Source organism: Chinchilla lanigera, unplaced genomic scaffold (assembly GCF_000276665.1).
Source record: "Chinchilla lanigera isolate Chin_1 unplaced genomic scaffold, ChiLan1.0 scaffold00023, whole genome shotgun sequence".
Classification (NCBI taxonomy): Eukaryota; Metazoa; Chordata; class Mammalia; order Rodentia; family Chinchillidae; genus Chinchilla; species Chinchilla lanigera.
Window position 1 is genome coordinate 27,181,099 of NW_004955424.1, and position 27,358 is coordinate 27,208,456.

Here is a 27,358-nt window from a genome sequence, read left to right on the forward strand (position 1 = left end):
GACCGGGCGCCGCCGCCGAGCTGCGCGCCGAGGACGCCAGGCACGCGCCGGAGTCCTGCGGGAGGACGCGAGACGTGTGCAGGGCTGTGGGAAACGAGAGCGCCGCCGCAGCTGGAAGGCGTGTGCTCTCCGCTTTGTGTACGTTTTTAAAAAGTTTGAGGTCGTACCATTGCTGCTGGCTCGCAGGTACTTTTGCTGAGCTGTGCAAGGTGAGCATATAGGGAAATTCTTAGTGCTCCAGGGAACAGAAATTTGCTGCCTCACTTATACTTTCAAAACACAAACGCACCGTTGCCTTTGAGATTGTTTCCACTCTTTCTCCCTTGACGCCCCCTTTCCGGAGCCGGTTGCGTTAGGTGCGGTATACCGTGCACGGTGAGTGTCCTTCGCATTGATGTGGATGAAATAAAGTGAAATGCAGTTCTGCGGTCCTTTCTCGCCTTCCCTGCCTCCTGGTAGGCGTGGCGAGGGTGAGGTGGGGCGGGGAGAGAAGAGAGCCGAAATCGGGGGTCCAAATGCCCTGGTCTCCCTCTCTTTCTTGCCTGTCACTTCCCTGCTGACGTTGTTATTTCCCTTCAGCAGATACTAAACATCTATTTGCCCTGTGTTTTCTTTGAGATTCACGATGTGGAAAAGCCTTTTCTTAACTATGCTGACTCTGGCGCTGGTCAAGTCCCAGGACACCGAAGAAACCATCACGTACACGGTAAGGGAGGGTGGAACTTGAGACAAGTGCGGTCAGGAGGGACGCTGTGGCACAGGAAGACTCCCCAGCTCCCCAGTGGGGACAGGTTGTACTCTGCCAAGGGCAGTGAACAAGTTTTAGTGTGGCTCACGTTTAAGATTCATTGTTAATTGCCCTGCTCCTTACAAACGTTCATTGGGATCACTGAATGGTAGGGACCCAAATGCAATGATTTGTGCAAGGCCGAAGAGGCACGCCTGTAGAACTAAAAGTTAGCGGTATATTTCTAATACATTCAGTACGTTTGTGGGCGTTAGGAATTAGGAGGCTGGACTTCCTACAGAAGTACATGCAGATGAAATAAATACATTCAGACTAACCCTTAAATAAGATTGTTAAACTTCGTATAAGCCCAGCACCCCATTTGTGCATGTAACTTATGTTCTCATGGAAGCTACCTTTATCGAATCTAAAAGATTATATATTCACTTCTAGCACAACTCATATAAGTTCCCTTCACATACAGTTTATGAGTTACTAGGATGTATTATTTGCTAAAGTGGATTCAAAATGCAGTGTTTGCATCTTTTACTAGCATCTCTGATATTTCCAACGGCTTGATTAATTAGTTAACTGCGTGAGGATAGCCAGTATTTATAACATATTTACTATATCACCAGAGCTCTCCCACTCCGAAAAACTGCATGTGGTGAGAACAGAGCAGGGCAGTGCTTACCTCACTGCGGTGAGTCCGAACCTCTGGCTGATGTGTTCCGGTTTGTAGTCAGTGCTGTGAGATGAACGACACTGGGCATGGATCAAAATGTGTGAACCTTTTTTTTTTCTACTTGTTCCCGATTTTTAAAAATTAAATGATCTTAAAAGAATGTGAGATTTTTTGAAAATAAAATGCTTGAAAGAGAGCTAATGTCAATTACTGATACTAAACATTATCTCACGTTTTGATACCGTGTTATCCCTTGAATGTTACTATCATCTGGTAAATATTCCTTTCTTTTATTCAGGCCAACTATAAATACGTTTACTGTAAATATTTTGTGAGCTTAATGTTAAATGCAGTTGCACCCTCTGCTGAAGTTAAATGAAGCAAGAAAATGAATGCTTGTGCTGTTTATCTTCAAATGAAGATGTTTTGTCATTCAGGCCAAACTTACCACCTTCTCAGGAAGCCAAAATTAAATACACTATTTGCTTCTATAATCATCTAGTAAAAGGTTTTATTGCTTTTACAATTGCTTGTCTTATGCCCTCTTCCTTCTGCTAACTACCTAAGTCTTACTCATTTTAGCAGAGAAAGAGCCTGTGAATTGAGCACTAAAGTTTTAAAACTACTAACTCGGGTTCACTAATATTGTAACAGATTTTTTTGAATGTATGATACCAGTTTTGTACTAAGATCAGGTTTGTTCTTTGTTGAACTGTGTAAGCCTAATAATTCATGCATAAAGAACAAGGTGGCTGTTGGGGTTGTGAGCACTCCACTGTGAAGACACCTTGTCCCTCCATCCTCATAGCAAGGTGTGAGGTAAGTGGCACCACCTTCTGCTGCTGATGGAACTGAAGATCAGAGCTCGTCCACCTTGCTTTAGAGTCCAGAGCCAGCAGATGGGAAAGCTAAATTCAGTCTAGACTTACGTAATAGTAGACCCATATTAAATGCATTGGAACTAAATACCTTTAAAAGGCTGTACGTCTTCCCTATTTATAATACAAATTATTCAAGTGAACTGCCACTTTTGCCTAATTTTGAAAATACTTTCCAGAAGGATGGACTCATATCCTCAAGGCAGCCTCATATTTTCATTCCATATTAAAGATAGGGTTCATCCAGCCGCTTCACAGGTATCTGTATAAACAGCTCTCATCACTATCAAAAGACTTTGTTTACTCAAAAGGTTCAGCTTTCCGCCTCTGGAAATTTACACTGGGAAGACACTGTTGAAAACTGTTAAGTTCCTAAGCAAGTACAAATAATACTATTATCCAGATTATACAAATTGCTAAAGATGTGGGAAAGCAAAGAGGTAATTAATGTTGGTGCTGACATATCAGAGAACTCTGTACCGGTTCTTGAGGGAGATTATGACCTCAAGTTGATCTAAAAACATCAAAGAGGCACCTGAGTCAGAAAGAGTGACATTAAGACCAAGGTGAAACAACCAAGACAAGCCAGGGGTTGAGAAGGAGCTGGGAGGTGGAAAGAACCTGAAGAAGGTCTTAGGGACAGACAGAGGTCTGTGGGCGACTGAGCTCACAGGTGGAGGAACAACTTCAGCAGGCAAGAAAGAACAAAATGCGTGATGTGTGTGAAAGGTGAAGAATCAGAGCCTGGCTGCCACGGGAAGCTAGGACGGCTCACAGCCATGGAATCGATGTAAACGTGAACGCAAGTAGGCTGAGCTTGAAGGACAGTAATTGGAGAAGTCAGAGCTAATGTTCCTGTGTTCTGAGGAAGGTGGTAGGGCCTCACATGGTGTCAGAGAAACTAAAATAAAGAAAAAAAGAATTAGCCTGGGAGATCACACTGACTTTATTTCAGTCTGTTAAATTTTAGATATCAGTAAAATACCTAAATTGATCTCTCTGCCTTCATTTAGCTAGTCACTTGACAGACACTTGTTTGCATAATCAATTCTCAGCTTATTAAAACAACATAAGCCAGTTTGCCTGTTGACTCCACTGTTGTACAGTCCTTCCTGAGGCAATTTCCTCACTGATTTTCTCAAACAAACATCTAATCAAAATTATTCCCAAGCTTCAAACTTCTTCAGGGGCCTGATATCACATATAGCAACATTTCTCAAGATATACCCACAGATGACTTATATAGAAATCACCTGCACTGGGGACACAGCTCAGTGGCACAGTGCTTGCCTGACAACCGCAAGGCCCTGAGTTCGATTTCCAGTACCAAAAAGGAAAAAAAAAAAGAAATCACCTGGGAGACACATGAGGAATTCAGACTCCAGGCCTCCTACCCAGTCCTACAGAATCGGAGCCTCAGGGTGAGCCTAAGGGTCTACATTTTAACAAACACCCTGGGTGATCCTATGCATGTGCTAAATCTTGAGAATCACTCACCTTCAGAGGAGAATCTAGTTCCTCCCTGTCCTGGATTTGGCCTTGGCCACTTCTCTCACCCGTCTCCCTCCCAGAACTACTACTAGCTCTTGTCCTCTTCCACAGTTCTGTGCCCTTGCTCTTCTGGCCCTACCTTCCTAGAACTCCCTCACCTCCCTGGGAAAACTCCTGCTGATTGTGTAAGGCCATTAATTTGCACCTCCCCTGTTCAGCCTTCCCTTCCTCCCTGTCACACCGCCACACAGCTCCAGAAGAGTTTCTCACCCTTCCATACACACATTTCTGTCACACCACTGACATCTTCCCAGTTATCTTCTAGCTCATGAGCTGCTAGAGGGTAGGGTCCATTCTTCATCATCTTTGTATCCTCATGGCCTGGAACAGTGACTGAGGCGAGGAGGTGCTTGATAGATGATTTGTTCAGTGAGTGAACCAGACAAGGCCCAGGGGAACCAAAGATAGGAGGCAGAGAGGGTATGAGAGTTAGCAAAGAACAAGTCAGCAAAGCCAAGTGCTTGGATGCTCAAGAGGACTTAGAGAAGAGTTCAATGCTAGAAAAAAAAATTGATTGAATTTTTTGTCTTTTATGGTAGAATTTACAATGTGGAAAACCAAAAGGACAAATAAAAAGGGGCACTCTGAGAGGTTGGAGAAGGTTAGTCTGAAGAGAGAGAGAACATAATTACAAAATGGTGGTCATGGGCCAGTATAACTAACCCAGCAGTTAGGAGTTTGAGAAGCTGACGATTGAGAAAGGACTCTTGCAGCTGCCCAATGCACAGAATTGTCTTAAAAATGAGAAAAGCCAAAGAACGTTAAACTACGCATCTCATCGTGAATCTAGGACTCCAGCATGAGGATTAGCGCCATAAGAACAAAGCTTTTAGAGTGACTTCTTAAACAATTAATTTTCCCCTGGCTCCATCTTTGGTGTTTTCTTTGCAGCAATGCACTGATGGATATGAGTGGGACCCTATACGTCAGCAATGCAAAGGTGAGCCAGCTCCAGTCTTCCCATGAACAAAGGTTTCTGTTCCCATCTCTTGTGTTGTTCTTCTTATTTACATGATGCCTAAAGGTGTGTGCTTGTATTTATCTGTCCTATTTTCCCTCTAAGAAGATTGCTGACTAATTTTATTACTGACCACAGATATTGATGAATGTGACATTGTCCCAGATGCTTGCAAAGGTGGAATGAAATGTGTCAACCACTATGGAGGATACCTCTGCCTTCCTAAAACAGCCCAAATTATTGTCAATAATGAACAACCTCAGCAAGAAACACCAGCAGCTGAAGCATCCTCAGGTGCAACCACTGGGGGTGTTTCTGCCAGTAGCATGGCAGCCAGCGGAGTGGTGCCTGGGGGTGGTTTTGTGGCCAGTGCTGCTGCAGTCGTAGGCCCTGAAGTGCAGACTGGCCGAAATAACTTTGTCATGCGGCGGAACCCAGCTGACCCTCAGCGCATTCCCTCCAACCCTTCCCCCCGGATCCAGTGTCCAGCAGGCTATGAGCAGAGCGAGCATAACTTGTGTCAAGGTGAGTATGACTGATTACTCTAACAAGCTGGTTCTCACACAGGTGCCTCTCCTAGTGATGATAATGATATAATAATTGCTCACATTTATCAACGGCTCCCTTGTGTGGAACTTGGTGCTAAGTGCTTTGTCTGAATTAGCGTATTTAGTCATTGCAGTAACCTTAAGAGGCAGTTGCTGTCCCTGTCATTTTATACATGAGGAAACTGTGGCTTGGAAAATTCATCAGTGTTTCTCAAGCTTAGCTGTCTCCATTTATAGTCACTTAGGAACATTTAAAACTTCAGTGGTCAAGCCACACCCTAGAACAATTAAATAACTGTCCCAGGGGTGGATTCTAGGCTCCAGTGTTTTTAAAGGTCTCCGCATGGTTCCAGCATGCAGCCAGATTTGAGAACCAGAGGTCACACAGGTGGAAAGTGCCGAGCTGGCTTTCCAACCCAGGCGGGAGGGCGCCAGAGTCACAGCTGTCAGAAATAACAGTCAGGTTGCTCGTTTGAAATTTGAAATGGTGCTGTTGAACTGCTCCCTGTCTTTTGATTTCTCCAGCTTTCTTGTCATTGAACTTGCCACTGGCTTGTTTTCCTCATGCAGGAATTTTAAAAAATAGGGCTCCTGCTCCTCATTACCCTGGAGAGACTCTCCACTGTTCACATTGATATCTCTTTTAAGGCTTTCATTTGAGGACACTTTGCTTATATCACTTGCATCATGGCACCATCTGCCTGGGCTTTTCTGTTTATTTTCACAAAGAGTACATATCACTGTGTATTCTAGAAACAGCTGTAGACTCATGCTAGCAAAGTGATAAGAATCTCAGGCTTTGAAGACATGTAGGATATTAGCTAACTGGACTGTGCAAAGGGATTTTGTTTCCCTTTTCCTTTTTAGCAAACCCTTTCATAGCCGCCTGTGTGGAGATTGTATTACTGAGGTGAGGCCACAAGAACTCCCACACTCCTTTCACACTGCCAAGGGCTGGCTGGGCAGACCCCATATGATGGGCTCTTATCACAACTGTAATCACAGCTGTGTAAGGGCATGGCACATACATTGGCCTGATTGTAAGTGAGGAAGAGAGTGCCCCTTGCCCCAAAACACACACAGCTGGGATCATCACCTGTTGTATCAGGTACAGTACATCTTTTTGTGCCTTCGGGCACTGCCCCTGCACCCTGTATTCCCAGTGCTTTGCCTTCTGTATAAGAGACCCTACATTTTAAATGGCTGAGAAGTGAGGTCATGTCTTGATTTTATTTCTTTTCTTTCATTTTCATTCTTTCTCATTTGAGTTTATTAGTCCATGTGTGTAGTACATAACGTTCATATTCCTTGTGGGAAGTTGGTGCATGTATGCACCACATCTTAATTCCTTTTGTCATCTCCTTCCCTTCATTCATCCTGCCTCCACCCATCTCTTGATCCCCTTCATTTTTATTTTTTTTGTATATGTTTGCACTACATAATGTTTACTACTTCATATTTTGTGTGCAAATTTTAAGTTAACCCCACATCAAGAGCTAATCCATGCCGTGATGATGTCACTTTTCAGAGGAAGCATCATATGAGCATCTGTTTTGTGTTACTGACATGAGTCAGAATTCCAGTATTGATGATGAATGCCTCAGCATCTACTTGATATTCTGATATCTAATTTAAGGGTTATGGCAAAGAGATAAACTGACATAATATATGTATTATGTCACATATATACGGATGAATACGGATAAAAATACCTTGAGTTTATTTAAGATGTACCAACTTTTTATTGTTACTTAAATATATAATTAGATTAGAAAGTTTGGTGGTTTATTCTGAAATCTGAAAATTTTGCTGAAATTTTTTAAGTAATAATTTTACATTCTGAGTTGTTTTTAACCTTTCAGTTATTATATATTTTAATGATACTTGGAAGGGTAAATGAATAGGCCGTTTCCCAGATTTATCCATCACTGATTCTTACTGTCAAATTAAACAGCAAAATCTAGAATTGGATGAAGGAGTTCTATACTAAAGTACATTTCAGGTTTATAACCTACATTGGTTACAGTACCAACTATACTATGAATAATGAAAATGAAATCCTATTTAACTGTTCTTGAAAATATTTATGCTACTCTACAAAGTTTCTTTTCACATATTAAAACAATTCTCAGGAATTTTTTAAAATTATAAAGTACAACTATTAATACCTTATTTATGGAAGCTGTAAACATTTACTTGTTTATTGTGTGCACATGGAGTATTTCCAACCCAAACTGTTCTGTATAATTCAGCCAACTTCAAACCGTGGGCTTGGGGTCTGCACTACTGGCAGCAGGGTTAAAGCTTTTTTGGGTGACTGAAGACTTAGGTTGGATTTCTTCCCACCACACAATTTTTCAAAGTGCCCATAAATGTGGATTTACTCAATTGTTGATAAAGTGGGGTTATTTCACATGATAATGACAGGATAATCTGTCTTGGGAATCTGACTAGCATAAGTCGAGTCACTCTTGTGCCCGTTTATTGTTGAGCTAATCAAACATGCAGTCCAGCTTCTCCTAACTGCCTGCAGATGTATGACATTCTCATTCCAGGCCAGCAGCACAAAATAATGTTTTATAACCAATGTGAAAGTTTGGGGACCTCCGCTTAAAACAATAGTGTGCTCTAAGGATCTGTATTCTTGACATCATCTTGCAGTTTGAGGAGCCTCCTGTTTTAATAAAGATCTCCACTTTTAAATGTTGCATACTTATGCCCAGTAAGCCAAACTCACTTACTGTAGTCAGCTGGATTCAAATAAATGAATACCTACATGAGTCATATTTGTACAGAAATTATTTCTTTTTCCACATAATATTTTTCAACAGATACAGTTTATCATTACATAACCTAAAACTGAGAGCATTTTTTTGGTAAGGGTTGAGATCTGTACTGTTTCAATCTTAAAATCAACTGTGCCTTTGAATGTATGATGCCAATTGCATGCAGCTTCTACTAATCTAAATAATATCATGAGGTATTTTAATGTACAGTATTTCATAAATATCTTTTAACCAGCTGCCTATTTCTGAACAGTTTAATGAAAACATGATGATTTTACTCCTTTGCATATGCTTTTCCAGGGTTTTCAGTTTTGTGCAAAAACAAGGGTTTTGAAATACAGCGTAATATCCAAAGATCAAGTCATAGTCAGCCATTTCTTTTTCAGGTCATTTTTTTCCCTGATGAAGGTGATCGTAGGGGAGCCAGTCGTACTGAGTGTTCCTCATGACTGGTGTTGTTCCTTGGCAGGTATAAAATTACTTGAATATCCTTTCAGTGTTAGGAATCTGGAGTCATATATACTTTTAGAAAGTGATTATTTCCATGAGATATCATCCACCTCAAAGATGACAGGTACTTATCTATGCCTAAAGGAAGTTGGATGACCAAATGACAGATTAAAATCCATTGATGGCTCACCTTTAGTTTTCTTTGTTGTTACTTACAGTCTGTAGAATTCTCTTAAGGAAATGGAGTTAGAAATCACTAGTTCAAGTTGAGAAAGGATTTTTTAAAATCAAGGGTAACTTTGTTGGTGTCTTGGTTACTTTTCTCTCCTTGCTGAGACATAATACCTGACACCCAAAATTAAGGAAGGAAAGGTTTATTTAGCTCACAGTTTGTGGAAGTTTCAGCCCATACTTCGCTGGCTCCAAGGCAGAGTGGCACATGGCACAGGGCAACAGTTCATGGTGGTGGAAGATAGCAAATCAACAAGAGCACAAGGGGAGGAGTGGCAAGCATTGTATCCCTTACATTGTATGCAAACTACCCACCCCAGAGCAGGTATGGCACTCACACCCATAATCCCAACATTGGACCATGGACCAATCATAAACTCTAGAAGCCCGCCCCATGACTACAGGAGGCTTTGAGGGGACATCCAGACACAAAGCATAACAGTAGAGTCCCGTTTTTCTAGAGAAAAACGAATGTGGGAATTCAGGAATTTGGGAAAAAAAGAGAATACATTACTTACCTAACTTGAAGGTGTCTGTTTGCTTATTTGAACTTTCAGAAAATTAAACATAACACATTTTGTATTGCTGGTAATTACTAAACTCAGTCAAGATTACAGGTGTGACTACTAACTTGCTTTAAAAAAAAAAAAAAGGAACTATGCCATCAAGAAGTGAACTCAGTACAAATGTCCAATGAAGGTGAATATAGAGCCACGTCCAAAGCTCACTATCTGGCTGGTTTGATTTAAGGTGTCACTGATACATGGGAAAACAGACCCCAGGGTTTCCAACTCATACTGGTTTTAAAACCGCAAGTCTCATGTTGCTAGAATTGGTGCAGACCAATGCATATAGGAAGGTTGATCACCCTAACATACCTCTGTAATCAAATTCCATGCACCTCACAGTCAACTGTAAGAAAGTCGTAACATTAGAGCTGTTAGTTCTATTTAAGGCATTGTTTGTCCAATGAGATTATAATTTAGTTTAAACTTTCAAAAGCCAAAATCAACCTTCATCCATTGTTAAGTACTGAAGAGCCTTCCTTTGCACTTTTTGTGATCCCTCTTGCCTGTTTGCCTATGAAAATGTCTTTACATTGTTTCAGACCAGTGGGGGTGAACCCGTGGCACACGTGCTGCAGTGGGCCATTTGTTATCATTAAAAGCTCTAAAAGGTTCACCATCACTGTTTTAGAGTTTATATAGGTAGATTATCCAGACACTGAAACTTACACAGTACTTAGATCTGTGCCATACCATAATTAGCTGATCTTTTTACATTTCCACATGGCTAAATTAAGTATCATGCTTCAGTTTTTCAGTTTACTAAAGTTTTTATATTTTCAACTTTAAACTGTATTTTCCATGATTTTATTTTATTTTTATCATTATTACCTGTAATACAGGGGCAATAACAAAAAAATTTTTTGGCCTCTTATGAAGTATAAAGCAACAACAAATTATATTCAGGCTTTAAAAAAAAAAAAAAACTCCATACTCTTGGGGATCACCTATTATCTCCTGCATATTTCTTTATAAACAGAAGAATGACTAAAATACTATTTTGGAGAGGTAAAAGGTATCTATACATCTGCTTTAAAAAAGACAAACTTGAACTAACGTGTTCACTTCCTGGGGGAAGCGACAGCTTTCTTTGACTTCTTTCATTTTCAACTTAAGTGATCTCATATCCAAAAGAAGACTTATAAATTACACTGTGATCAGGTGGCTCAGCGTACCTGGCCTTGTCATTACTGAACCGCTTTCAAACACTGTCCTTTTGTTAATCTGACTGATGGTAGTAGGGTCTCTGGCTGGTTGGGTTACTTTTGTGAGGAAATGCCTAATTTTTCTTGCATATAATTACACAGCCCAGTGAAAAGCTTTGATCTAATTAAATAGGTATTTTGCAAAAGACTATAATTGACTAAACTATATTAACCTAAAAATACTTAAAGCAAAAAGTAAAATGGGCATTTAGCCACGTTATAGTTCTTCAGGGTCTTTAGATGTTGATAGCCTTGAGGAACCTGAAAATTCTCTAATGCTATATAAACAGATATGAATTGAGCTGATAGGAAAAATTTAATTATTTTTTAAACAAGCTTATGCATAGTAAGGTAGAAGTAATTGATTTTATCCTGGGAAATCTAGCATTGTTTCATAATTTGCTTTTCAAAATATTGTATTCATTGACTTTCTAGTCAGTTTAAGACATTTTAATGAGCATTTGTGAAGAATATGTGTATGTAATCTGATTCATACACAGCCATAAAAATATCCTGAAAATTCCCTCAAAACAAAGCTGGAGATGGCGGCTGGGGGTTTAGCTCAGTGGCACAGTGCCTGCCTGGCAAGCGCAAGGTCATGAGTTTGATTCCCGGTACCGGAAAAAAAAAAAGAATAAAATAAAGATAAAACAAAGCTGGAGATGTGGTTCAGTGATAGTGTTTGCCTGTCATGGCTGAGCCCCTGTATTCAATTCCCTATGCTTAAAAAATATATTTTATAAAATTTGAATGGCAGTTTATGGTAGAAGGACAGAAGAGATCAATATGATCACTCTTCTGTTGCCAAAGACTGTATAAAACTCCCCAATTCAGTGGATCCCAAAGTGTGGTCCTAGGCCAGGAGCATCAACATCGTCTAGTAACTTACCAGGAATCCAGATCCTTAGGTTCCACCCAAGACCTACTGAGTGAAAAACTGAGGGTGGGGCCCAACAATTGCGCTCTAACTATCCCATAATTCTAATGCCTGCTCAAGTCTGAGAATGAGTGCCCTAATTTAATCGTACTTTCAGGAAGCTGCGTCCAGCTATATGAATCAGAAGGCAAGGTCACAGCACGTGAGATACGAGTATTAATAAGAAAGCATAAAAATACATTCTTCTGTGGAGTAGAACAATGTATTGTTTTCCTTCTCTTATGTTTCTCATGTCATCACCAGTACTCTGATCCCTAAATATAGATGGTCTTGAGTCCTGGTTAGGACTGTGTCCCCAAACCAAGGAAATGATGTGTGTAGTCTTGAGGAAAAGGGACATGTTAAGACAGGAGAGCCTTTCCTCTCTCTATAAGACCTGTGAAGATGAAATGATAAAACTCCTCAAGTCATCAATAAATGAAACTTTTACATTATGCATAAGGGTCCCCCTTAAGCTCATGACACACACATGATATAAAGCACTGCTGATGGGAGGTTTAGTTTGTGTTGTGCTACATAGTGGAAGGAAGATAACTGACTTTGGCCCTAAAGCATCTTTTCGTTACTAGAGCAGCAGAGCATCCTTCCAGTATCAGATGCACAGGTGACTGTCTTATTCCAGGTAGATTCTGTAAGTCATTAGACATTTGAAGAGTGTTCACATTAGTATCTTCAGTTCAACTTAGACTTGATCAAAGATTTACTTCCTCTCAAAGATGAAAAGACTCCTGTTAAGACTAGTTAACACTTAATCTGTGGAATGAATTTCCCTCTCTCCATAGAAGCACAAAGCAACAAATTAGAGTAGAACTGTTAGCTTGGGTAACTTCAGGAATGTGCACTGGTCCTGGCTTATTATTTCTTTCTCCGGCAGAATATCTCAAGCTATATTCTCTGAAATCAACAAATTCTCCTTCCATAAGGACTGCCTTTGCACTTGTTGAATTACTGGCACAATATTATTCTTTGAAATCAAAGAGTAAACAAAATTTGTCCCAAATGTGTTTGATTTTACATGAGTGTACAATAAGTTATTCACACCACATCTGAAATTCATTAGCATGCTGCTTTTTCCAGGAGGTAACTGCAGATTGTATACTCAAAACTAAAACTGATCAAGAAAACTGCATGCAAACATTGGCAAAAGAAAACAGCATGGTTGCAGAAATTTAGACACACTTGCAGGCTTGTGATTTAAACCTAAATTATTTATAAATGTTTAATGAAAATGAAGTGAAGAAATTACATTAAAGGAACGCTGAGTGCCAAGATATTAGCAGCAACATAGTTTATTGCTATAAATTTCATATTACTACAGGTTAAAAAGAAGAAAAGAAAGTGAATTAATGCTATATAAGTTGTTGTAAAGAAACTAAAAATTTTAAGATTTGTACTTGATTGAATTCTAAAATTTCAAATACCGGTCAAATAGTTGTACAACTGCAGTAAGCAACATTTCGGTGAAATACTGAACAGCATTTAACTCTTCAGTTAGTGTTCAAAACAGTCAAGTTTATGGTTAGAAAGGTCAAAGTAGATGGAAGACACTCTGATAGAGTCAAAGTAGGAGACAATGGTTATAGTTCTTAGGGAACTTGTCATAATCAACCATGATATCAACAATAAAACATGCAACTGTTTAGTAAAATAACACAGAACATCACAAGAAGTGCATGAGGAATTGCAAAGTGTAGAAGTAAAACAAGTGTATGACATAGGTAGCCCCAGAATTTATTAAACCTGCATCTGAAGAACACATGTCCCCAGAAATACGTTCCCAGATAAAAGTCTTTTTCTTCTCTGGAATGGAGCACTTAGGAGAAGCTGGGGGGACTGATGTGGAATTTGCATGGAAATGTGAGAGGAAATGGCCATCCCACAGCCAAGCAGAGCAGGTGAGAAGTACTGTGTTAGTGTCCCTCCCATCCGTGATGGTCCAGGAGAGTCCCAAGGACAATGTGCTACAGATAAGAAGCTGACGGGTAAAATGGGCAGGAGACCAAGTCAGGACAGACAAGTGACACGAGACACATGTTTGTAGCTGGTTCCGGCCTCAGCGATTCTCCCTAACAAAATACCAGTGACTTCATCTCGCCCTGGCTTAATGCCTGCTAAAACTATGTCCTCACTAAACATCTAGAACTATGTTCTGCTTTACCTAGTAATAAACAGGCACTCAAAAATATTTTCGCTTGTTTACGAAAATCAATTGTTTTTAATCATAGAACATAGACAAAGTTAAAATATCCTTGAAAATAAGCCATTGAGTACCATGTGTATATATTTTCCAAATATAACTGATACACTTTCCATGTGGCCGAAAAGTAATTATTGAAAGATGCTTAGATAACCTGTTTCCATTTAAGTCTGAAGCTACTTGAAAGAAGGGTCCATAAAACCTATTTTTTATCTCCTGAATAATCAGGTCCTTAATAAACACTGATAACTAAATAGGCTGGTGCTATTGCTAGAGAAAAACTAGTAATTACAAACACTGGAATTCTTTTTTATTTTTACAACCCATTCAACCGTCAATGCAAGTCTTTGTCAACTGCATCCCTCCTTAGCTCATGGTAAATAGTGAAAATGTGCTTCGGTCAGGAAAATGTTAATATTTATGATATTTGAGTAAAGATAGTAAGCCTAGCACTTTTTGCTTTTTCAATTTTATTTTTAGTTGGCAAATAGTAATTTATGTATATATACTGTTCAGTGTGAGTTTTGATAGACATATCATGGAATGATTAAATCAAGATAATATATTTATCACCTCATATACTTTTTTGTGGTGTTAATCAGTTAAAAACTCTCAGATTTTAAAAATATATATGAAATTATTATTAAGTTATGAAATTATTAAGATCATCAGTGTATGCAACAGATCTGAAAAACTTCTTCCACTTTAACTCAAATGTACTGTTTAATATCTCCCCGTTCATCCCCACCCTCATACTCTTCCATGAGTTTAACTTTTTTAGATTCCATATATAGGTGAGATTGCACAGTATTTGTCTTCCTATAAGGCTAGAAAATATTGGGATAAGCTCTCTGATACTCTGATGAAACTTAAGGCCTTCGATGAAGTCTTTGATATAAGAGAAAAGAAGAAAAGATTGGAACAATCCATCTTATCATGGATATTTCTTTGGACTAGAGGCCAGAAAGTATCTGTTTAAATCTGTTTCTAAAATCCAGGCAAGTCACTTTGTTGAGGAGAGGTGACTTAAAAGAGCAATTCTGATCTGGTCCCAAAGTAGGAAGAAGTGAATTACTACAGAGGTGAGAAGGAAGGCTACAAGTCTCAGGTGCCCCAAAAGAAAGAACCTACCTTACTGAGGGACCCTCGAGAATTGATAATTGTCTTATACTTGACTTTCGATGAAATAGCAGTGAAGTAGGGAATGGAACTAGAGACTGCCATAAAAACTGTGTATGTAACTTTATGTTACCCCCCTAAAGCGAGAGCCATGGTGGGGTTGGAACTGCTTTTGTGCATCTAGTTGAATCTTAAAAGGCTCTGGGGACTGTGATAAAACAAGTTTGCATTCTCAACAGCTGTGTGTGCTGCAGATCTAATCCTGCAGAAAATCCACTCCCTTGAGTGGAGCCCTGGAATACAGTCCAAAATGGGAAACAACTTGAGGGCTCCTCCTTACTGACCTCCCTGGAGACCCAGTCAATAACATGGATTAGGAAAGAAATTTTATCAAAAGTGATTAGATTTCACTTATGAAATATTTTGCAGCAAAGAACACCTTTTGTACATTTATGAATATACCATTAAATTATTAAATTCACTGAAAACATAAAAACTCAGCTTTTTTTGCTTTGTTTTATTTTGGCTTTTGAAGACAAAGTATACTTTTACAAAGATCAGTGCAAGCTGTGCTCCTTCTGGGAGAATGAGGCAGGAGGGTCACAAGTTTGAGGCCAACCCGAGCCACACAGTAAGTCAAGGCCAGCATCACACTTAGCAAGACACTGTCTCCAAAAAAAAATAAAAGACCCCAAACAAACAAACAAACAAACAAAAAAATCACACAACCAAAAATACAGTGCAAGTATTTTTCAGAGCTGACGTTGAATCTTTAGAATTGTTGATGGGAAACTGCTTCTTAGAGAATTAGTTCTACCGTGATCATTCTCCTAAACAATGTGAGAAGTTTGGGTATCTGGTACCATTCAACATGGGAAAGCTCACCAATGCATTTTTTTCTAATCAAATTACTACTTCTAAAGAGATGCTGTTGTATAGAATGACACTTTCCTGAGTAATTTGTGATATCAGAAAATCCCTTCTCTAAAAGGGAAAAGAACTTTCCAGGGAGACTGATAAAAGATACATTAGACACCTCCCTCCCTATGTAGGCGGAATGGTCTGTTTCTTGTCTAGAGTTAATTTATAGTCACATATGTGTATACATACACGTACTTACTCTCAAGTATATAGTGGTACACATATATATGCAAAAACATATACACATTGTTACTTATAGTAGGCAAGTATCATGTACCAAAAGTAAACTAATGAAAGCTGATGATGCTTCTGAAATAACTCACAGTGCAGTTCTGCTTTCTTTATTCCTGTTAAGTTAATATTGGAAACTGCTTTCTAAATGCATGTTTACCTCTTACAAAAAAAGGAGAGCCCGTTGGGCAACTACTACACTATCTGCTCAACAAAGAATTTTGTTAAACAGAATTTATAGAAAAGATCAGCAAAATGAGATGAAACTGCTGAGGCCCTGTTATGTTACACTTCTGCAGCATTATGGTCATTTCTTTCCTGATCATTCTGAAGGATTTACCTAGACTCTATCCGGATGCATCTTTGTATAGATGCTGCCAAAACGAGCACCCACCTTAGATTTTATACTACATAATTGAATTTTCAGCAGAATTCATGGTTTAGCAAAATACTGTAGAGTAGCTTAGAAAATAATAACATATGGGACTGACATTAAATCTCGAAGCTCTTTCAAGATTTGGGCAAATTATATAGTCAGAAGGAAGTTTGGAATCAAACCACTCAGCAAGCCAGGCAGAAATCCCAGTCATTCATGATGAATTAAACTTCACAGTAAAAAACTATGGGCCCTTTTTGTTAAAACAGTTCATGACCTGGTGTATCGTACAAATCCTAATCCAGGGAGGAAACCAGAGGAAAAAGCCCTTCTACATGAGCTATTAAAGATGCAGGCTTTGTTTTCAGCCTCAATTGAATGACCTTCCTCCTTCGGTGGTAAAGAGGAGGGAGAAACTAATGATTAAAAAAAACTAAATGAAAGATGAAAATTAAATTGTAGTACAATTTGAACTGCTAATGATAGTCCTGAAAAACCAGGAAAGAGGGGCTGGAGATTTAACTCAGTGGCACAGCACCTGCCTGGCAAGGGCAAGGTCATGAGTTCAACTCCTGGTACCGAGAAAAAAGCAAAAAAAACAACCCAGGAAAGATTATTTGGTGAGTAAATCACTCAAATAAAAATTGTTAAATAGAAAAACCATTGTAAAAATCTTCTCATTGAATTTTCAATTTAAGCAGAAAAAGAATTGTATAAGCATACTAGAGCAGTAATTTTCAGTGCACAATTTTCTATCATAATTAATACACAAAATAGACTATCAAAAATTCACTCTCAGAAAAAGAGCCTGGATTATTTACTTGCCATTTTAAAACTTGACACGAATAGCAATAGAGTTCTAATAAATGGTTTTAAAGAATTATCGGAAAATTTGGTAATAATAGTAAAATCGGGAATAAGCAGACATATATATTACCCAAAGTATAGTAAGTCTATTACAAAGCAGTTTTAGTTGTATATTGTTCTTAGCACACTACAGTTTCTGGGCACAGATCTACAATGGGTACAGTTTATAGTGATTATTATTATCTGATTTAAGATGAATGAAGTTTGGAATTTTCTCCAGGGCTTACAAAAATCAGGTAAAAGTCCTGAGGAGTGGATAAAACTAACTGCAAGAAACGGGACTGCCTCTTCCTTATTGTAAATCTTGACTTAGAATAATCAGTATGGATTTAAATTCAGAACAAGCTTTTGCAGAGAATGAAGAGAACCTAAATTTTTTAAGTGCTCTAATAAATGGCACCTTACTGTTACGTCAAAACTATTACTCAGAATAAAAGAAAATACCACTGTCCCTTAGAAGAAATAATTTTTCAAAGTTAGATGAACCTCTCCCATGAGGAAACCAGGGTGTGGGACAGACACTGTGAGAATTGTCTCATGTGACTACGAGGTCCAGGAAGTTACGTATACCATCAGCAAGTTGGAGCACCGGGGAGGTCAGTAGTATAATTCAGTGAGCCTGAGGGCCAAGAAAAGAGTAGGAGGTAGGGAGCTACAGTGCAAATCTCACAGTTCAAAGGCTTGAGAGCTGCAAGCTCCAATGCCTGAGAACAGGATAAGGTGAATGTCACAGCTCAAAAAGAAAGAGCAAATTCACCCTTCCTCTGTCTTTTTGTTCTGTCTGGGCCTCAGTGGATTGGATTACATTCACCCACACTGGTGAGGGCTATCTGTTTACTGAGTCTGCCAATTCAAATACTGTGACACCCACACAGGAACACCCCGAAATAATATCTTTCCAGCTATCTGGTTAACCCTTAGCCCAGGCAAACTGACACATACAACTAACTAATGACCTTTTAACTACTAAGATCACAACTGGGGAAATGCAGTCATTGAGAATGTGGGATTTAAGTGTTGTTGCCCATTCATCGAATTAAAGATATTTATCACATCATCAGGATGAAATGGTGAAGCCAGTCGGGGGTCTTCCATATGTCCTCTGCTGAATGACTCAAGTAGCAGTGCCTCTTTCCCCCCGCCTCCCCCTAGTACCACCTACCACCACCACATCGCCGAGGACTGCATTTATGGAGAAAAGAATAAATTGGAGCACACAGCTGAGCCACAGCCTGCTCTTCCAAGAGCCTTCTCTTACCCTGGCAGACAGAAGGAGCTGTGAGAGGAATAGAGGCAAAAAAGGGCATAAAAATGGGAAGGAGATAAACGCAAAGCAAATAGGTACAGAGACAATGTGAGCCATCTTAGGTCTATACTAATGAGAAGCGGGTTCTATTGAAGTACCTCATAAATTAGCATTATAATTACAACTTTCCATATATGTATTGTTTTCTGTGAAAGACTGATGAAGAAAAAAAGACAAGGTGACACTTAAGTAAATCAATTTTGCTGTTTTTATATTGGTTAGAACTCTTTAAACTCAGAATTCAGGTTAATATATTTTTGAGAATCTTCCTATAAAGCCAAATGGGATAGGCCAGTGGCTCTCAAACTTTAATGAGCAAATGAATTCCCTATGGGCCCTATAAAATGAGGGTTCTGACTCGGTGTGTCTGGGCTGAAAGTAGATATTATATTCTTCTTGCTAGATCTTCAGTTGTGTTGGTGTGCATATTCAGAGTGTCTGCTTCAGTAGCTGGCAATCTGAGTCCCACCCAGAAGCTGATATGTCTCATGATCCTTTATGCTCCATTTTCTGCAGTAGCAAACTGTAGTATACTCTGGATAGATTCAGATTGTGTGTACTGATTTCTCCAAAAGTTATTTTCCCCTTTTGTTAAAACTTGTGTTCTCTAATGTACATTATAACCGCTATAGCTACAGTCTAATACATAGATATTTTCCTTTCTTACTAATTAATGGAATTTTTCCTGTAGTGGCATGTTTTTATGCTTGAATGCTGAGAAGGATTCCACAAAGTAGTCCTGGGAAGCCAAGAGTGGTAGAAAACTGTGAAACTAAGCCAGAGATGAGGGTTTCCATTTGAGTCTTCCCCTGTGTGACTTGTTGACCAGATTAAATCAGTTCATCTCTCAGGCTTTAGTTTTCTCAGCTGTTAAACTGACTGGGCCTTCCCAGTTCTTACTCAATAATTTTTAAAAGGTGAGGGAGGGAAAGGAGGAGTATACTTTATCAAGACTTGTGGGAATATGGTAATAGTGTGACTCTCGATCGAGATATGATTGGCGCTTAAGCTGCTTCTATTGACAGTAGTTCATCTTTACCTCTTGGATAATATTTCTGTCAGGAAAACATACCAGACAAGTTGAAATCTGCCCTCAGAAGAATGCAGGTGATTATAAAAGTATTAATGACTCAGAAACCAAAAGCTAGACAGTTCTTATGACCTGAAGCTTTATTGACAAAACATTTTGCACCTAGTGCTGGTTGTTTGCTGACAGTCTGGACCGAGTCACTGAAGCTTTAAGAAGTAGACTGCTGCAGCCTTTTCCCGAAGCACTGATTTGGGTAATTACTATGGTTCATGCCATAGCCCAGGACTCCACTTCACTCCCAGCTCAAAATGAAGTTATTTTAATTTTGAAAATATACTTTTTTGCATGTATTAATTCAAGTTCCTTTAAAAGCTAAAGGTACCAGCAATAAATGTGACCAACCTTTTATTATTTTCTTGATTTTTGAGTTAAGGTTTTTCAACTTTATGTGAGACAGGAATGCCTTTCAGCAAAGAACAATTTATTTATTTAACAACAAAGTCTATAAGTATGTTCATTCACATTTTGCAATTTTTCTCATCCTTAGACTCAAACCAACCTCAAAATGAAAACAATATGTCTTACTTGGGCTTTTGTATTGTTATTCACGACATGTGAACCATAAGAAAGACTACAGAAAGAGAGAAAGAAATACTTTGTGCTAGTTGTCTGTTGCTGCATAACAATTTACCCTAAAACTTGGCAGCTTAAGACAAGAAACATGTATTATCTATCTCAGTTTCTCTGGGTCAGGAATGAAGATGTGACTTAGCTAGATCTAACTGGGAAGGACCCGCTTCCTAGCTCACTCACCTGTGGTCAGTTCCTGCCTTGGGTCCTCATGAGTTCTTTCACCTGTGATCTCTTGCCACATACCCCTCTTCACAGATCTCCCACAATGGCAGCTTTCATCAGAGTGAGGGAGGGAGCAAGAAAGAGAGTGCTGATTAGGCTGACATCAGAGTACTTTGTAACCTACTCAAAAAAGTGACAACCCATGCATTTTACCACATTCTATTCCTTAGGAAGAAGTCACTTGATGCAGCCACTCTCAAGGGCATGGATGTCAGAGGCTGTGTCATTAGGAGCCAGATCAGAAGCTGCCCACCACAGTCTACAGTTGAAATTCCCCATGTTGACTCCAGCCAAACCTTTACAGTTAAATCTAGAATTTTAAATGGTACCCAAAATCAAAATATGCAGAATGCGTGCCTCCCTCCCCAGCAGTGCCAGAGATGGGATGACTGATTCATGACGATACAGTGTGGTGATTCTGGTAAGCAGTATAGGTGAAGTCCTGTCCAAAAGAAGAAGCTGATTGCTTCTAACAGCTCCTTTTGAATAAGTGCACCTTTTTCTTCTTCACTGACCTGGAACTTCTAGAATGCTATGAATCTCCCCCAAAATCCACTGAATAATTTTCTCCTCTAATTTTAATACTTATTTTATCAAAATCTCCTTTTATCAACGTACATGAAACAAAACCTTTATGGGCAATGACTTTTAATTACAAATTAACTTTTACTCATATGTCTGTTACATAAAAGAAATTTCATAAACACTGATCTTACTTTATGTTAACTATTTTTGTTTTAGACTTTGTGATATTTGCTTCTTAGAGAATCATGGGAAAATACTCTCCATCTTTCCTGTAGAAATCTCTGTGCTTTGGTCAAAATTTTCTCCCCAAAGCCTATTAAAAAATCCTAATCCTAGAATCATCATCTTTATGTTTAAATATGTTTATATCTTGTCTTTTGCTTCAAAAGTTTATAAGAAAACATGCTGAACATAACCCAAGGCTATAATACATTGTGTGAAAGTTAAAAATTCAAAATCCACAAAATCCAACATGAACTTTTTCGGGGTCCTAAAGAGTAATTATCTTAATAAGAGGCAGAATAGCAGCTTATTTTTCACCAGCAGGTACAAGAAGTAGCACTCTAAAGGAAAGAGAAAAGATATATGATCAAAAAACCCATAAAATTCCAAAAGGTAGAAACGAAGAAACTGAACAATGTATAGCAGCTATTTAAAAATATCAGTTGGTGAAATAAAGGGAAGGCCACCAGCTACACACAGTCTCTTCCAGAAAAACAGTGTGGTGGCAAGGTTATTAATTAACTAGAGAAAAAGAGAAGAGATGAATGCAGCTATTAAGAAGGTAGCTAAAATCTAAAGGAAGATTTTTTTTTTTGGTAAAGAAGATGGAAATGGATCAAATGTTCTTAAGTTGCTTTTAAAGTACACACTACAGCTCTGTATGAAGTGCAATACATTTCTACCTTAGTTTGCTGTTTCCCAGATTATTTTCCACTTTTTTCCAGGTGGCTCTGATGCCAATAATAAGAATCTTTATGGATCTGTTGTGTGGGTTTTGGGTAAGTGGGTGCCTCACAGCCAGGTAGAGACCAGCCTCTGACCTCAGGCATGGACCATCCTGGGGAGACTAGTCTGGTCCATGAAGTAGGCAGTGAGATCTGGGACAGCCTTGGTGGAGCCCTCAGGCAGATCTGGTTCCTTTTATTGGGAAGCCCAGAGCAGGGAAAAGACTCCATCTGTTTGCTAATACATTCTCCTGACACAAGTAGCCCCACTAAATTCCTCTTTCTTCATCACTAATTCTAAACTGACAGTTTAGGGATTATCTTTTCTGCTGCTTACCATGAAACATGGCTCCAAAGCAGTTTGTTGTAGGTTTCTGAGCTTAACCACATAGCTCACAACTGAGTGGATAATCAATCATTCTATGACTAAATCCATCTGGAACAAATTTGAAGTGGCCATGTAGTTTCTTTAAAAAAAAAAAAAAAAAAAAAAAAGAACAACAACAAAAAAAATACTGAAAGCAGGATTCAGTATTTTTAGAGGCTCAGAAGGAAAAAAATTATAAAACTTAGCATGATGCCCCCCAGCCATGCATGCTCTCTACACAGGTTTGTTCTATCTTGTATCTTGCCCCATTTTGCATTGTGTGTAATCTTCCAGAGAGGACATCTATGCATGCACTGGAGGAGACTCTACATCCCAGAGAATGAGGTCATGATCTCTCCTGCATAGAAAGGAATGAGGACATGGTATGGCCAGATTGTCACCATGACCTCATGCTGGTCTTAAATTCCCAAACCCCAGGGCTTAACTGGAACCAAAAGAGTTTGTTTTCCACCATTTTTTGCTGCATCACTACTTTTTACCTTGTAGGCATTTAAAGCTAAGTATCAAGACCCTTGGTTTTTAAGAACTCAATCTTTTCCCTCCTTAGACCCCAAATTGTTAGTATAAATTTAGGACATATTTCTCCACAAATTCCCTGAATCTATAACATTTATGCATTCATTTATTCAGCTTGTAGTCCTTCAGTCATAGATTCATGCATTGATCAGTTCAGTTAATATGTGTTCAATCTGCGCTAAGTATTTAGACACATTGTCTCTCTTGTAGGGACTTTTCAGACTATCTGAAAAGGTAAACTCAGATTATTTTATTTAAATGATACAAATAATTCACCTCAACGATTCAAAAAATCAGATTGAGAACCTCTATTTTTATGTAGTCAGCAGTAGGTGGTAGTTACCTACTAGCTCGGAAGGAGTCTGAGGAAGGCTTGTTTGCTACAACCAGTCAGCCAGTTAGGACACTTCAGAGAGACTGAACAGTCATGAGGGATGAGCTGGGTGTGAGTAAGCCGAGAAGAGCAGAGGAGACTTTGGTGGGTGACACCCGGGTTATAGCATAGAGTATTGTGTCACTGTTTGGGGTGAGGGAATGGGGGGCCACTGGGTGTGCAGCAGAAAATAAGATTGGAAAAGGTATTAGAAGACAGTTTAGGTAGGACCTTCAGTTCTTGGTTAAACCACTTAGATTTAGTACTGTCATAGTTGTAGGATGTACAGAAAAATTAAGCATATGCATATGGTTTAAAGTATTAAGTCCTCCTAATAGAACTGGGGAGAAGTAGGTAAGAAGAAGGTATAGGTCAGTCTGATTTCTAGAAAAGTGACTGGCTGTCTCAAGAAAGAGTGGCATCAATTTCAAGTATTTACATGTAGTAGCAAGGCTACTAAGAGGCCTAAACTGGACCAGCGACTATTGTCAGGATCATAATAATTAATTTAAAACTATTTCTGATGACAAATTTATTACTTTTATATGCAAATATTTCTCCTGAGTCAAACAATGATTCTAAACAAGTTCAACTGCAAGTAAGGTGAATAGTTTATAATATTCTTCAACAATACATTTAGTTGTAAGTAGTGTAAAGGTGAGCATCAATCGCACATTAATAAAATGGTGTGATTTTGGCTCATATACAACGTGAAATAACCCGTTAAGAGCTCAGTAAGCCCTTAACTCATCTTCAAACAACCAGCCTTGCTGCCTCACACTTACATCCATTAAACTAAGAATGCTCATTAGTTGTAATATATCGGTAGAAGAATATGGGGCAAAATTCCAACTACAGTAGTGCATTGGTTCATGAACTTAATAAAAAGTTGGCCACATTTGTGTTTGTGTGGAAAACATGGCCACGGTTGTGTTTATCACCAGATGCAGAGTTCTCAGACAAAAACAAAATTTTGCCAAATGCTTCTATTTGTGAACCAAATTGTTCCCAAACAGAAGCATTCGTGAACCGAAATAGCACTGTATGTCTGAACATAGACTGGTAACCGTAGTCAGTCTTATTTTAACATTAAGACTGTACAAATGCGATGAAATCATCCTAAGCAGGGTCAGACCCTGATTGTTAGATTTTTACAATTATCAGAAATTATAGCAACAGGCAATTATATATTCACAGACAATCCCCCACAGTCCCCTACTATACATTCTTCAAATAAGCGTGAATAAGGTGTAATCTTGTTAAAGACAGAGGAGAGCAGTAAGTTCTCCTTATGTGTCTAGAGGAAATACATCTTCCACCTAAAAGTTATCTTCTTTTAAAATAATTTTAAAGTAGAACAGAAAGAGAAAGAGGGTTTTGGGAATACAGGTAAAGCTGGACTGCCGAGCTCATAAGGAAAAATTTGTTTGTTTGTTTTTTGTTTTTTTGTTTTTTTGTTTTTTTTTTTTTGGTTTTTCTCCGGTACCGGGAAGCGAACTCACGACCTTGCACTTGCCAGGCAGGTGCTTTTGCCGCTGAGCTAAATCTCCAGCCCCTGTCATAAGGAAAAATTTAAGAACATAAGAATGTATAGTTTATGAAATAATTGAAAGGAATTTGAGCTGTATTTAGATCTCACTTTACTTAGTCTTAACTCTGCTTTTTTTCTTTAAAACTTACCCACTGCTACTTTGCAAAGATCAAAACACATGGTTCATCTGTTTATTGATGTGTTTAAATTTTCATTTTAAAACCATTCATAAGCAACAGTCATGCTTGTACTTTTCCTTCTTAATGGGGTGAGAGTGCTGGAGACAATAATATTAGTTATCTGGGCTGACGTCTTCATTTTGTATTGGATTTGGGAATAAGGTGGTGGGAACATAGCTTTGTTACAGTTAGGCAGATAGCACAGAACCACAGACTGGGTATCCTGCTGCTAGATTCTTAAACATAATTAATAAAGTGTAAGATTCTTCAACAAGCCAGAATTAACTACTGTGTATGTAGCGCAGTAGGTACTGAGAATACAGAGATAAAGCTCTTGGGGCCTACTTCCAAATAGCTGACAGTTTGTGGGGAAGGAGGTAATAGTTAATTACAATGCGGCACTTTGAATACCACTTTAGGGACTTCCTAGAGAAGGTGGCCCTAGACCTCAGTTTTAGGAAGTTGTGGGAATTAAAGTTTAGAGAATGTGGGGAAAGTGAGAAGGAGAAAGAATGTTCCAGGCAGTAAGTAAAAGAAAAAGGGAACAAGAAGTGGTTTCGTATGATTTCGGTGTACCATGTAAAGGTAGACACAGTCCAATCCTGACGGACCCTGCATGTCATGTTAAAAAACATGGGTTTTTTGGGTTGCATCCTGTGGATAAGGAGATGGGACATAATTAGCTTTCCTTTAGATAAAATGAAAGATGCTCTGTATCAAATTGAAACTTGTGCAAATCCAAGTGGAGTTACCTTCTTTTCACACAAAAGAATTAAATGCACAAAACATGTCTTTTACTTTGTAAATTTATTTCTAAGTTATAACTTAACTAGATTGCATAATGTTATTGTAACATTAGGACTGATTTTATTTTCTTTTATAATAATACTACAAAGCAAACTAAGTATGAGTTTGTCCTAAAAATAGTGCAGTTCTAAGGATAAGTTTTCGTACAGTGGAGAAAATATCTTAGCTCAAAAAAAACTACTGAAGCCAAATAAATCTCCAAAGTCCGCTCAGCACCTGCGGTACTATTTCAGGCTGCTTCTGTATTTCCTCCACACAGACTAGAACTATAAGTCTTAAAGGATTTTACTGTTTGAGGCCTGTTCTGTTTTAGAGCTTGTGCTAAAATTTAGTTGAAATTTATTTGACTTGAAAGCAAAATTGAAATTCAGGCTTTGCAAAAACTCCAAAAAAATTCTATATGTCACCTTACTTGGCAGACTATCCTCTAATCTTACAAAAATTCATTGTAGTTGCTTTAATGAGAATTTAATTGTAAAATATTATGAAAGCACGAAATATTAGTTAAGTGTTTTGCCTCATTATAACCTAACAGTCCTAGGATTTGTATATCAAGTCTAATGAAGAGCTCAGGTACTACACTGTTCTAGAACTGAGGCTACAAAGTTACACAGGCCACTGGTCGGTGACCGCGGTTATTCGACTGCGGGTCTCCTCGTGAAGAGTGCCAGACATTCATGAGTCAGAGTCACATTCATCTAGGACCCTGGGCCAGATAAAGTGTCCTGTCCCTGAGTCCTGGGGTGGTTCCCATTAAAGGAGAGGCATCAAGAGCTTAGCCAAGTCATTTGACTGCAGGCACAGCAAGCTTGCTGCTACTTCTCCTTCCTAACAGAGATGATTTGTGGGTGCAGCTGTCCCCAAGGCCAGTTGGACAGTTGGTACTCTCACACTGGCCAAAGGAACCTGGGAAAAGAAGTTTAAGCAAAGTGGACATGAGCAGAACCTTGAAGGGAATCTGGTAAGGTGGAGAGGTTTGAGGAAAGCTCATGGACAGAGGCTGGGTAAGTGGCAAGGGTGTCTTACATATGAGAGTAGATAGCCTGGCTGATGTCGAAGGTCCTACAAGTGGTACTAGTGAGTTGGAGCCCCAGGATGAAAACCATTTTCTATATAGACTGACCTGTAGTGTTGAAGCTCATATTCAGACCAATCACACAGAGCCACATGCATTTTTACTAACATCTGTGTGTGCAGTCACAGCCAGATCTTGGAGCCCTGAGAGGCTGACAGCAATCCAGCCTCTCAAAAGATGAAGATGGCAGGGGTGCCCTGCCAAGCTTTGGAGGGTTGCCCTCAGGATGCATGGCCTTGGGCCAGAGAAGAAGCACCTATAATCATTGCCCAAGAAACCCTGAGCTTGCAGAGCAGTAAAAAGCATCTCTCTCATCACTGGGGATATAACAGCAGTCAGAGCCTTCTCAAAAGATGGTCTTGTGCAAAACTGAATGTTAAGTAGAAGATAGAAGTCAGAAATTTAGGATAAAGACAGAGAATAGAAAACAACTGAAAAAGCCAGTCTAACTACCCACTGATTGGTCAACTGCTACCATGAGTCTAGTGCTTTTCCTTAGACCTTAGGTTATTTTGTTTTTCTCTGTTACACCTTAATATGGGAATAAGAAACACATATATGTATATAATGTACCCAGGGCTATAATGAAATCA

General features: G+C 38.9%; 1 protein-coding gene across 1 annotated transcript in view; it reads left to right on the plus strand.

Moving 5' to 3' along the window:
- Positions 1 to 618: 618 nt before the first annotated feature.
- Efemp1 (EGF containing fibulin-like extracellular matrix protein 1) overlaps positions 619 to 27,358 on the plus strand; it is a gene marked incomplete at its 5' end in the record, with an annotated part of 58,351 nt that continues 31,611 nt past the window's right edge. The window contains 3 exon segments of the mRNA XM_005385769.2: positions 619 to 706; positions 4,733 to 4,781; positions 4,938 to 5,324. Of these exon segments, the coding sequence (XP_005385826.1) occupies positions 626 to 706; positions 4,733 to 4,781; positions 4,938 to 5,324 (517 nt within the window).